At 39.5% G+C, this 13,438-nt stretch overlaps 1 protein-coding gene across 1 annotated transcript in view; it reads right to left on the bottom strand.

Annotated features, from left to right (window-relative positions):
- The window catches only part of LOC118804418 (neurobeachin-like), a 235,488-nt gene that overhangs the window by 150,929 nt on the left and 71,121 nt on the right, over positions 1-13,438 (bottom strand). The window contains exon 8 of the mRNA XM_036564932.1: positions 1,623-1,769. Within this exon, the coding sequence (XP_036420825.1) occupies positions 1,623-1,769 (147 nt within the window). The remainder of the gene's footprint in view (positions 1-1,622; positions 1,770-13,438) is intronic.

Genomic DNA, 13,438 nt, shown 5'->3' with positions numbered 1-13,438 from the left:
TCTATGCTAATGTAGCTTTGCCAGCTCGAAGAAGCCAGCCGGCCAGCTGCAGCTCAGTTACTACAGCTGCCCAGAAAATTATATGTACTTGATAGTCTTATTCAATCAAGATTCACATTCTTAAACCACAGTGTGGCTTGAGGTGTACAGATGATCTCATTTCATGCGAGCAGTCATTAGGATATGTTAAAGAAAGTGATATTAAGTAAGTGAAATTAGCTTGATTTCACATGCGTTATTGATTGACAGACGATTTGCTAATTAATCAGTATGGAGGATCATTTTATTGTAGTTTTTTTGTTAGTCACTTTATGTTTGTATTTTTTTGTTCATATAGGCAACTATGTAAGTTCAATCATTTAAGTTCTGAGTTCTGAATGATTAATGGTCCCAGTGGAATTAGTCTAACTGTAAAAATAGCCTCACTTGCCTCTGGAGATAAAGACTCGTGGACAGAAATGTGCTGAAAGGGAAAAAAAATCCAAAACAGTGAAAAATAAAATGAGGGGAGTAGAAGAAGAGATAAACACATGCTCAGCAGAGCCAGCAGAACATCAGAGGAACACAGTCCAGAACAACATACACTATACAGGCCTGTCAAACATTCATAACCACATAGTTCTACTGCAAAATAACTCATACTTGCTTGGCTAGTCCATCTCTAGAGTGCCAGGCAACTGTATGTTACTTAACCCTTAAAATATGGAACCTCTAAAGTTCACTACTCCTTTTAAAAGATACTAAGATTGTCAGTGAAACTAGTGTAAATCATACTGTAAACACATTTCTATGTAATTTCTAATGATGTGATTCAAATATCATTCATGGTATCATATCTGAAGCAGATTATGGCAAATAAAAAAAACAGTATTTAACCTCTTAAACTACAGGGGCCTAAATTGATTCTTCACTCTCTTAACTACTATAATCTACATATTAGTTTCATTGTACACTCTTCAAAATAAAGGTTCCTGAAAAGGATGAGTTCATGGATTTCAGGGAGGTTTTTTTGAGCAGGGGTTGGGGGGGTGTCTGATCCTCCTAATCTGGATGTTGAAAGGAAGTAAAAATGTTGGGGGTGGGGAGGGCCTTAAAATGAAAAATATTCATAAAAAAAGTGATTCCAAATGTTTGAGGTAGCACTACTCTGGTCTAGTAAAATATGTAAGAGGTAGACGTCCCCCCTGAATGTAAGTGTATAATTCACAATCTGGTTTTAAATGGTTCTTGCCTTGGATATATCGCTTATGGAACAATATTTAATTGGTATAGAACCTTTTTTTTTTTACACCCACACATCTCATTTAAAGCACAGTCTATTGAAAGGTTATTTACTGGATCGAATGTGGTTCTTCCATGGAATTTCCCCATAGAACTCTTTTTGGCTCATTTATTTTCAAGAATGTACTAACAATCATTTATAGTAGTTCCTGGATTTTAAGCCCTAAACCGTTAACTAAATAATAGGTCTTCAATTCAGGAGTTAATACACACTTCACAACTAAATGTATGAAAGCTAAGCACATCATAATAAGGCCAGCAGAGAGCTCAGCATTTTGAGAATAACTGCACCCTGAGGGCTAGACTATGTGTGCTGCACTGAAAGGATAGATGCTCCTCACCTGCCAGGTTGTCCATGTCTTTGTCCTGCAGCAGGCTAACAGCATCATCCTCGCCCTCCAGCATCAGCTCGGCCTCTGGGTTCTGGCTGACCACGGCCTGGCTGCGGAAACTCTTCTTCCCCTTTACAACATCCTCTTCCTCACGGCCTGCAAAACATGGAGAGAAGGATGTGCCTGACTAATATGCCCTTAAATTAAGAGTGCAAAGTGCTACCAAAGTGGTAACCCCTTCATAGGTACAAAAAAAGATCCATGGCATGCTTCTGGAAATTAACCCCTTAAATGGCCAGGACTGGTCAGCATGTCCAAACTGAAAAAAAATACTGAAATATAAGCTTTACTTTGGGATTAAAAAGGGTTAAGACACCTGACGTCAGATGTTGGAGGCCTTTTTACAGACAAGTACTATGGGATATTCATTTTAGCATTTGTGCTATCTCTGTTAAAGGTCAGTGACTTTATGGTAACACTTCTGTAGGGGGGCTTTATAATGCCCTTGTAATGTCCTTATTAACCCTTAACAACCCAGCAGCTATTAATTAGCTGGCTGTTCATTATTACTGTGTTCAGCAATAACCAGGGTGAACTGAGCATTTTCCAGAGCATGTGTAATTCTATTATTAAACCTTAAAAAGCAAGTAGCTGATAATCAACTAGCTGCTCCTAAGCTGCTCTTCATAACATGACAGGCTTCAAACAGTCATTGGTTTTCATGGATTTAACTCTTATTTTCACTGTGATGTGCTTCTAACAGAAGTCCCTAATTTTTACAGATCTATTTCTCATTGTTACTCTGACAGGCCTCTAACAGCAGTCACCAGTTATCACTAGTTTATCTAACTACTTCTGGCCAATGATGGGTTCATTTCTTTTCTTTATTCCATACTCACTGTTGTATATTCATGGTCTTATTCTTTATTTATATTGTTCTTGTATTAGTGTTTGATATCTGGTGTCGACTAGAGGAGGATGGGTTCCCTCTTGGTTCTGCTCATGGTTTAAAGAGTTTTTCTTGCCACTGTCACCCTCGTCCTGCTCATTTTGGTTTGGACCCGAATTTTCTGTAAAGCTGCTTTGTGACAACACCTGTTGTAAATAGTGCTATATGAATAAATCTTGAATTGGATCACTACTTTATTAAGCAATAACTAGAGTGAATTAATGGCAACTAGAAATCTAAAGTTTTCACTTTAAAATTGGGGGACAGTTTGTCTTTAGAGCTAATTGCTGATTTACTTCGGAGGTACTGATAAGAATTAAAACATGTAACTCATGCTTTGTTAAGGAAATCTTTTAGAACTTAGTTAATTTCATTAATAAGCACACTAAGTGTAGACCCAATTCTCAGGTAATGGCTGTGTACAGCATTAACATATATAACATGCAGGCAGAAGTGTAGCTGTTGCTAAATAAAGTAGCAATTAATAGTCAGTTAATTAGCTGCTATTAGCTCGATAAAGATTAATAAGGGTTCAATAATGGACGCCTAAAATATTGTGCGAAATATTTTGATGTGTAACTGACAGGCTTTCACAGATTGTTCAGAATCTCTATAATTCATTGGTTGAGATGTAAACAAAGACCATGGGGTTGCAGTGGCTAACCTGAAAACGTCCATTTTAATTATTATACAAAATGACCAGTGAACCTATATGTGTCTTTTGAGTTTTTGTATGTAATGTTGATGACGATGAAATAGTGGTAAAAAAATAAAAAATAAAAAAATAAAAATAGCATTGTATGGGGACTATTTTGACTTACAATGCCCTGCATGTCTTTCTCCCCCAGGAATGGATTTCCAAAATCTTATCTCAAAACTATGGTAAGACACTGTCTCAGCCATCATGTAGCATTTTTATAACTATTTTGCAGCTTTCTGTGAGGTACTTTTTACAGACATTAAACTCTTCAGCCGTCTGGTTCCTATCACCACCACTGTGAACAATTCTGACGTCTAGTGTTACTCTAGAACTGAGGTTTTCACATCGAACCACTCTGAATGACTTTGTGTACATCTTAACCATTGAATTATGCAGAGGTTGCTGGAATCAGTTTTTTCAACATCATACTTAATGTTGAATCACAAGGCCTCTTATATCAAATATACTCCTATATTCCTACACTAAATACTGAATCTATTTTATTATATGCAAATTCACTGACTTGTTTCTGAACAGTAGATAGGCAGTATCACTGCATAGACACCTGATCTGTACTTGTTCAGACTGTACATAAAATACAGCAGCACAGGATCATATCTGGTTCTCTAACGTGATATCACATTGGATAATTCTTTTCATTTCATAACTGCTCATGTCAAAAGCCGTGACGGAAAACGCACCGACGTGGAGCCTTCATCTTGGGCTGGCCCCTCCTCACCCCGCTGTTTATAAGACACGCTTAATGACAAAACACTCTTACTCTCGCTTAAAGAGGCTCGTGAAAAAGGCTGTACAGATGTGTCCACATCTCAGAGTCCATTAGGCGCAGCACGAGCTGCTCACGGTGCTCAGACGAGAATGAGATTGAACCGACAGCACAATTAAGAGATTGCAGATACCGCCAAAACTCATCACCAGGCCTCGGCCAGACTGAAAGGGAGAAAAATGACGTGCAAGGGTGTAGCTGCTCCTCTGGCGAACAAAGACAACACAGGGGAAAGAAAAGCATTCATCTGCTTTAATTACTCAAAAAAAAAATAAAAAGTGCAGGCAGGCCTGTCACACATCGCTGCACATATGCGTCCGCACGGATTTGTCTTCTTTAAGGTCAGATTTGCAGGAGAAACTAGAACAGAGATGCTGAGAATGAAAGGGGGAAAAAAATATGAACTGCTTATCAGAAAACGTGGAGGTGTCTGACACTCTTTTGACATGTTTCCTTTCAGCAGAACTCCTAAAGCGCTCCCAGCGCTCCCCTGAGGTTCGCCTAGTGCGTCTCACAGGGGTCGGATTTGACTGTCATCAACGCTGCTACCACTGCAAAGGCAGGGAAGAGAAAAAAAAAGCGAAATCCTAACGGCCTTCCTGCTCAGCCTCCCATCCGGCGAGCTTTCATCGGAAAGCAGGAACGCTTTTCGGAAACGGAGAGCGTGTAACGTTCAGAGGCAGAGAGCCAGCCAACGGTCATGGATCAAAGGCATGCGAGTGAAACTTAAGAGTGTAATTCTGTAAACCGTCATTATAGCTGCATTAAAGGCGGGCACACTGAGGGAGGGGGGACAGGCCCTGATTGGCAAAGATGGAGCTGAGCACCACAGTGCAAAGCAGACAAAATAAACCAGGCCGATCCTGACAAGAAAACGATCCTTGGCGGATACAGGGAAAAAAAAAGAATGTTCAACTTCTTTTTTCATGCGCAAATCAGTTTAGCTGCCACAAAAGAAAAGAGACGAAAAGCAGAGACGAGTCTGGTAAATGGGCAGAAATGTGGGGAGAGAAGAGACAGACAAACATGCTGTCATGAACGGTGATATGCCACTGAATGATAGCACTCTGATAGACCTTCTAGATGTTCTCAAATAAAGGCACTTCAGTAACAAAGACATCCATTTGTCAGCGTTAGTGCTGAGGCGTGAAGGGGCTTCTGGGCTCCATTTCACTTCTCCTTTCCAGCCAAGAGCCAGAGTAAACCCAGAGCCCACTCAGCTTCTGGTGTCTACCAACGTCCAGGACCGTGACCGGACCATACCTATGGTTACACGCTGAAAGAGCAGCCAGAGCTGGTTACTAAGCACAGCGAGGCCTTGTCGGATTCATCATTTTGACATGAATGAAATACATTACATCAACCCAATTATTGCCAAAAGTTAGACAAATTTCATCTGCTGTAATTTGAATCAAGTAAATTCAATGCATCGCTTTCCTCCAGTATGGCCACACATCCTCAGGCTAATCTACCCCGGGCACAGTTCTGACATCGCATGCTAGAAATGAGAAAAAGCAGGTAATACATGTTCTGCCAAATCCTGAGCTTTTGAAGCAAGAAACTAAGAGGAGGAATGCAGCTAATGAAGAGTCAGGGTGGAACCGAATTGAGTGTGGGTTGGAAACTACAGTTAGTCACCACATAAAATCAGGCTAAGACTTTTGGAAAATAAACGTGTTCACCATAGCAAGCAGACTGGACAGCTTGGTTTCAGGCTGATGTGGCACAGCTAGGATGTGAACCTAAAGCTCAAAATGAATGAACCCTATCAAACTGAGTGTCCACTACGTGGAATCAGAGCTCTCTGTGTGCTACCATGTTGTCTATCACTGTATAAAAGATGCACACAGCTTTAATTACTGATGGAGGTACTATTTTTTTCTCTGCACAAGGGCCGATTCAGAGTGCAATTCAGGTTGGAGCTTATTATTGCTTTGGTTAATCAGAGCAATCATAGAACATTACAAAATAACAACAGCATCATATTATTAAAGTAGGAGAGCAGATTAAACAAAGAAAATAGCTATGTTTTTGTTCATTTAGTGCATTTAGAAAGCAAGTGTGAGAATATACACTCTTGTGAATATAGTACCAAAAAAAGGTTCTATTTAACAACAGTGGAACCTTTTTTGGTGTTATAGCAGTGGTTCTCAAACTTGTCCTCTGGGACCTCCAGACAGTTTTTCTCTTTAACCTATTATGTATTGAGAGTTGGTTTGAAGCAATCTGGACTATGCAGGGGGTCCTGAGGAACGGTTTGAGAACCACTGCTACATAAAATGATTTTTAGATGGTTCTTTTACAAACAGGTTCTAAATCAAAACATTATACACTCTAATAATAACAATAATAGTAGGCCTAATTTTACTATTACTGCAACTGCTACCAACACTAGGGGTGTAACGGTAAAGAAAAATGACTATAATCATGTTATAAAGTTTATGAAAAACACTAGAGCTGGGAGGCAAGAGGAGTGCTGGAGTCAGTAGTTGATTGGTGCTTATTCTTTACAAATATTGCTGTTCAAATGATGCAATTAGCTGCTGTCTTGTCATCTTTCAGTTTTTGATATTATTTGAAAAAACCTTTTGCCTTTTATATTGTGTGTAAATTTCATGATAAATAGACCAAAAGAAACAGCCCAAAGGTACGTGGAAAAAAAGTCTGGTTCCATTAACTTACATTAAAAGTAAAGTTGTTTTTTCCTTTTCCTGTAAAGTTCTCATTTTGGAGATACAAGGTTTTGTTCTAACAGCAGCGAATTGCCTTAAATGGCATAAGTAATAGAATGTCCATTCTCCATGATGCATTGTCACATCTCAACAGTGCACTCTGTTACAGTTTAGCAGTGCAATGTCGCAATGTGATAATGTATTGTTGCACCCCTAACTAATGCAAATGATATTATTACTGCAACAGACAATATAGTAACCATCATAAGCTTGGAAGCAACTATACACTAATTAGAATAATATGATTAGATACTATAAAACGTTTTAGTAGTCATATCACAGCTCTATACATTTTAGATATATACATATAACCAACAACCACTTGTTTTTAAGAGTTTTAAAAGTGAAGAGATAAGAAACAGAAAAATGGTTTTGACTGTAAAACGAGTCTGTTATTCAGCACTGCTCCTCATCCTCTTCGAAGGGGTATGAAAAGGGAAAAAAGCACTTCCATAACAACGGAGGCTGTGGTGAAAGAGAATTTACAGTTTGTGCAAGGGGCTTCTGAGGTGGAAACATTTGAGTGTTCAGTAGTTTTACTGTCCAATATGGAACAGATAAAGGCTGAAAGGCTTCAAGGAGGCCCCCCTCAACTTATATTATTGTTGCCAAGGGTCCATGTTTTATATATCGCTGGAGCTCCGGGGTATTCTGTGGCATGGGCCGTACACTTTTATTGCCTGACTCTATAGTCGAGGAGCATGTGTTTCTCTGGGGCTTTTGGGTATTAGGCTACTCCCACCATCCTAGAGCGGAGAAAGAAATGGGAGAAAAGGAATGACATAATGTTCTGCTTAAGCACCAACTGTGCCCACTGGTTATTTTTATTTTTTCTCATAGGCCAGTAACGGATAGCTGACATGCCTTTGTGCATCTGACCAGAATACATAATACAGGCATGCTGCTAAAGTATGTGACCTAAGCCGCCCCACGGTGTACGCGTCCATGCAGCGAATTCATATATTACGTCTAAAATGACATCTTGTGCTGCCCTGGTGTTTCACATGTGTAGTCAGTGTATTCCACAGAAACACTGAACGTCCTCCACTGATCTTCTGCAAGCCCATTAAAATGCCTGAGAGGGCTGCACTCATCTATCAAACACCAGGGACTTGGCGGCATCCATTTCGCAGTCGCCTCGTTTCCGTATTCTCCAGAGAGAAACTCCACCCCGTACAGTGAAATCAGAGCTCCGTTCTGGGCTTTTGTAATAGTTTTACTCATACAAGAAACATCTCGCATCATGCATGCAGAGCCAATATGGCTGATCGCTTCGAAACCCCCCCAGCGCTCTCAGAAAGGGTCCTGTCAGGACATCTACTGCTCCTATGTGCGATAGCCATCCATGCTAGCTTGTAATCCATTCAGTGAGGTGATACATGTCATCATTTAGCCACAAACTTGAGTAAACTTCATTTCCTCTTCTTCTCTTTCTTCCTTGCCGGTTTCAGCTGTTGTCTGTCTGATTTCCGGGTTCGCTCTCCCACGCACCACAGAAGCATCCTGCTGCACTGACAAGAGAGCTCAGCATTAAAGCAGCAGAATGTTTCACAGGCATGTGTGTAGGCGGAGGGGAAAACAGAAAACTCTCAAAAATGCATTAGTGATGACATTTTCAAAATTCACCCCAGATCAAAGACCATGGCAAACAGACTCTTACTCTATGTCAGCTTTTCTTCTGCCTTTTCCGTATCTCTTCCCAGTACGCTGGAAAAAGCAGTGCATGGAACTTACCTGATTCAAATCATTTCCACATGAATGTACTCTAAATAAAGGTTCCTAAATGGTTCTTGGCTTGGACATGTGGCTCCAGTAATAAGGAACACTGGTGCAGAACCTTTACATTACGTAGAGGTTCTTTCAAGAAACATTACAACAAAAAATCTAATGTATTCAACTTTCCACTTACCCCAGATGTCGCTGATAAGCCAAGACATGTTTGGAGTCAAGCTATTAACACTGCTAATAAACCCTAGAATTCAGTAGTCACCCAACTAGCCCAAATTCTTTCTGTGAATACATCACCTTGTTCTTCTTTCAAGCCACTCAAACCACATCCAGGTCTTCTTTATGGTCACACAGACTCGTTGATGCGGTTTCAGACACAGCATGACTTACTCCGAGCTATAAAAATGAATACAACCTCACTGCTATGGGTAGTCATTTCACACAACACCAGGGATGGTAAAGAAAGACTGGATCAAATTCTGGATCCTCCATCTTTCTGATGGTCATTGTCACAAATTCTAGATCAGCACTTTCACTGAGGTGGTCTGTGAATGTAAAGTCCACCGTGTAAAGTGACTGCCCCCAGTTTGGCTCATTGTTATAGTTCACAGTAAGTCATACTGGGCCAGATTCATGAAACGCTCTGGTAGATTTACTGTGATGTTAAAAGTAAATAACCCAACACTTTCACACACGAGTATTACCGCTTGAACGATGTGAGTTGCGGCCATGCTTTTATCCGATATACATGTGCAGGTAGCGATTCATTACACGACACAATTGTGTCACACATGCCTGAGCCACTCTGGTAGACTTGCTTGAGCAGGATTTCAGATAAGCAGATTTAACTGACACTGTGCTTAAAACAGCCTCTTCTTCCTGCGTCAAGTTCAGTGTTTCACAAAACCTGCTCCAGTGTACGGAAAGGAGGTTTAGCTTGTGATCTAAACAAGTGAGTAATTTGACATGTGGAGATTCTAACTACATGTTCAAATTGTAATGTTTTGATGCAAGCAAATAATTTTAAAAAGGAACTCACTTTACACACATGAAAATAATATTTTACTAGTAAAAATCATTTCTTACTAGACAATACCAATTTTTTCCTTGTCTTAACTTAATATTTACTAGCAGAATTTAAATTTCCACATGTAAATGCCAATAAATGAAAATAACATTTCTGATAAGAATGAAATATTTACTAACTGAAATTTAATTATCACATGTGTAACGTTAATCCCTGAGATTAAAAAAATAGGTTATAAAAGCTAAAATGGCTCTGCCGTAGTAATTCGAATTTTGGTTTGTCAATTACATTTTTAATTGTAATAGAACTAAAAATATAGAAACTGGAAAAAAAAATTCTTATCAATGAGAAATAAAATCTCACATCTGAAGTCCTACAATTAAAAAAAAGATTTTCAGGTGTTAGAATCTGTTTTTTACATTTTAGGATGTAATTAGGATTTTGTATTTAGGATTTATAGGTCTGGTTTTGAGAATTTTCTTTTTCTTTGTTTTCATTTTTTTCACCGTGTCCATTTTGGCAGCTAACTGGAGCTTCACTCTGTCTGTGTCTTTAATATGTATGTCCTCATTTACATGTTGATTTTGATTGACTTCTGCCTAGAACACGGGTGAAAATACCGCAGCACTAGTCATCACCACTTAATGAACAGGTCTTCTTTACTGTGTTGCACATTTGGCATGGCATAGCTCTGTTATCGCTGAATTTTATTAATCACATCAAGAAGTCTGCACTGCCTTAATGAAGACCTGGGTGGAGCTTGAAAGAATTTTTGGGGATGTATTTACAGATTTGGGTGACTGTTGAGTTCTAGTATTTGTTACAAATGTTAGACAGCTCCAGTTCTAAACTACAGTAGCAAACCTGTCCTTGGACTCCAAACCTGTCTAAGATGATGGACTAGCTCTAGGGTAAGTGGAAAATTGATCTCACATTCTCACATATCTTATTTACAAAAATTGTTGTTTAAAGCAGTGTTTCTTAACCCTGTTCCAGCCCACTGTCCAGTACATTTTAGTGCTTTCCCTCCCTTAACACAGTCACTTTAACTCAATAATAGGCTGTTAATGAGCTGATCAGATGGACTAGTTGTTTTGGGAGCAGGGAGAACACTAAAAAGAGCAGGGCAGCAGGCCTCCAGGACCAGGACTGAGAAACAGAGGTTTAAAGAATCATGCACTGAAATGTTCTTTACAGAACCAAAAGTGGTTCTTCTATGGCGCCACTCCAAAGAACCCTGTTGGTTACCTTTATTCTTAAAAATGTACAGAATACATTACATCACTTCAATTTTGTCTTTTAATCAATTTCCTTTTGTCAATGATTGTGTTGATGTAATACATTTTACTCATGTGGAAATTGTGGTACATTTAATCAAAGAACTGAAGAAATTATGAATTTATGGGGCCTGAAGAACGGCATTACAAGGGGTCACTGAATAGTTTGATGAGTATGAAAATGATGTAAATCATATGCTATGGACTTCACAGTGACCAGATCTCAACCCAACCTATGGTAGAGTCTACACCAAACTGTTAGCCTCACCACCACAATCACCTAAACACCAATTGAGCCTGTACAGTTACAGAGACATCTTGAAGATATTCTGGCTGCTCATTGTGGTCCAGTACCTTACCTTAAAGTCACTTCATGTCAGTTTTTCCTTTGTCAGCCATCTGTATGTACTTTACAACAGAACCTGCACCAAGAGACATTCCTTGTTCATTTTGTCCTTCATGAATAAAGATTCTTATTAGGAAATTTTCAGAAATGTTTCTACATAGAAAAAATGGTTCTGTGATTGTCGCAAGTGTACTACAGAAGACCCCTTTTGGCTAAGAGTGTAGGGTCCTAAAGAAGTTAGCATGGCAATGGTGAACCGCTCTTTCACTGTCTGTCTGAACACCCCCACCCCCCCACCCACCATTCCAATAACAAGCTATAAAGATCTCTGTCCGGCAGGCTTCGGGTCAGGGTGGAAGCGCTCACCTGAAAACGAGACCGCAAGGACACCTGCAGGCAGAACAGGCTGTTAAAGAGCGGGATCAATATTAACCTGACTTCCATTTCATGCTTGCCCAATTCCAATCAGCTAACAATATACTCAGGCCACGGCGAGTAAGGGGAGAAGCCGAAGCAGGATGAGACCCAGCCCAAATGGCTCGTTACACTGTCAGCGCAACTAATAGACGGAGAGGTGAGGTTTAAAAGCAGACTTTTTTTTCCACAAACGCACTTTTGCACTAAACCAGCACTAAAGGCTAATGGTCTCTGGAAATGTACATGGGAGCAGCGCAACTTTTGTTATTTATCAGCTGGTTATAAAACCTGGTCAAATAATTTGAGGTCTTATTAAACTTTGAACTTTCAAAATTACTGGGGGTTCGAAAATAGCCAAGGAAAATGATGATAAATCACAGTGAATTAGATATAATGATGTTGTTTCTATGGTGGCTCTACCATTTTTCTAACGAAACCGAAACATTTCTCATTTCCTATCACATCGTTTCGCTTGGAGGAGAGATGAAAAACTGTAAGCGAACACGTCTGACAATCTGACAAGCAGTTTGAAAATATGTCACTCTGAATAAATACAAGACCCTACTGACTTTAGCGAAAATGCCAGAGATTTGATTTGAGTGATTCGTCAAACTCTCCCATTCCAGGAACTCAAAAGAATGAGGCTTTATTTATGTTCGCCCTCACTGGTTATTTCCGCCTAACCACCTACCTTCACGCACTCGCAAAAGCAGCTGTGGGGCCCGAGAGACTTCTGTTCTGGGGATTTTTTGGAGTGGACCCCACCGTAAGTCCAGCTAACTACTCCATGATGTTTTCTCAGTTCAAGTCCAAGGTATTCTACCTGCTGAAAAGCTCAGCCAACCAACTTCCATGCTGCAACAATCCAAAGAAGACATGCTTTTTTGAAAATGGTGTCTTATAAAGGCCTGTATTTAGATGTGTTATGTATACTTCAGTTCACCACTTAGTGATAGTACTAATAATATCAGCAATAATATCTGATTTAAATTCATTTTGTCAATGGAATCAGATACAGGAGTATTTACAACAACAGAAAAACATTTATATCCTTAACAACAACAACTGAAAAACAATAAGAAAATGGCAAATCGGGCTCTCAAAAAGCCTGACCCTGACACAACACACCTGGGATTTGAATCTGTATTGCAGTGGTGGGACTAGGTGGGAGCCAGAGGTGGGATGGTTTGTTGGGTATAGATCGTTGTGTTTCTTTAACCTTCTAAGGCCCATCATGGCTCTAAATGGAACTGATTATGTAACTATGTAATTACATAATACTCTCGTAATATAAATGAAATGTACATCAAAACGACATTACTATCTGTAAGAGAAAACCTCTTTTGTATGAAGTCCATATAAGTAATAGGCCTGGACTATCCTTCTCCTCCCTCAGCGAGTCTGCATGGATTATACTACAGCCTATCCCTTTCACATGACAAGCTTATGCATTATTCCTCTCATTAGAGACTCAAAGAGTGCACAGAACTTCAACAAGTCCTCAATCACAGCAGCCTAAAGCCCCCAGCACTCTGATAGCACAGCAAGGACAAACGACAGAAGATGAGAAGCAGAACAGTTGAATATGTGCACTTGCGTATGATGTATAAGCCACTCTGTATGGAATAACAGAGGAATATTGAAATCTGTACAGTTTAACTGATGGATAAAAATCGACTCTATATATTTTGATTATGCAGTATTTTTTCTGGCTTTGTTTGAGCATATTTAAACCCCCCAACAGTGTCTTTGAAGAATTCTCTACAGATGTGTTTCATTTGGATACTAGCAGTACTTCAGAATACATTGATCTATAACCCTCAAAAGGGTCCATATGTTCAACTTCTATGTTAGTTTCATAG

Source organism: Colossoma macropomum, unplaced genomic scaffold (assembly GCF_904425465.1).
Source record: "Colossoma macropomum unplaced genomic scaffold, Colossoma_macropomum, whole genome shotgun sequence".
NCBI classification, from domain to species: domain Eukaryota; kingdom Metazoa; phylum Chordata; class Actinopteri; order Characiformes; family Serrasalmidae; genus Colossoma; species Colossoma macropomum.
Note: the sequence above shows the minus strand (reverse complement) of the source record. Positions and strands in the feature narration are given on the sequence as shown.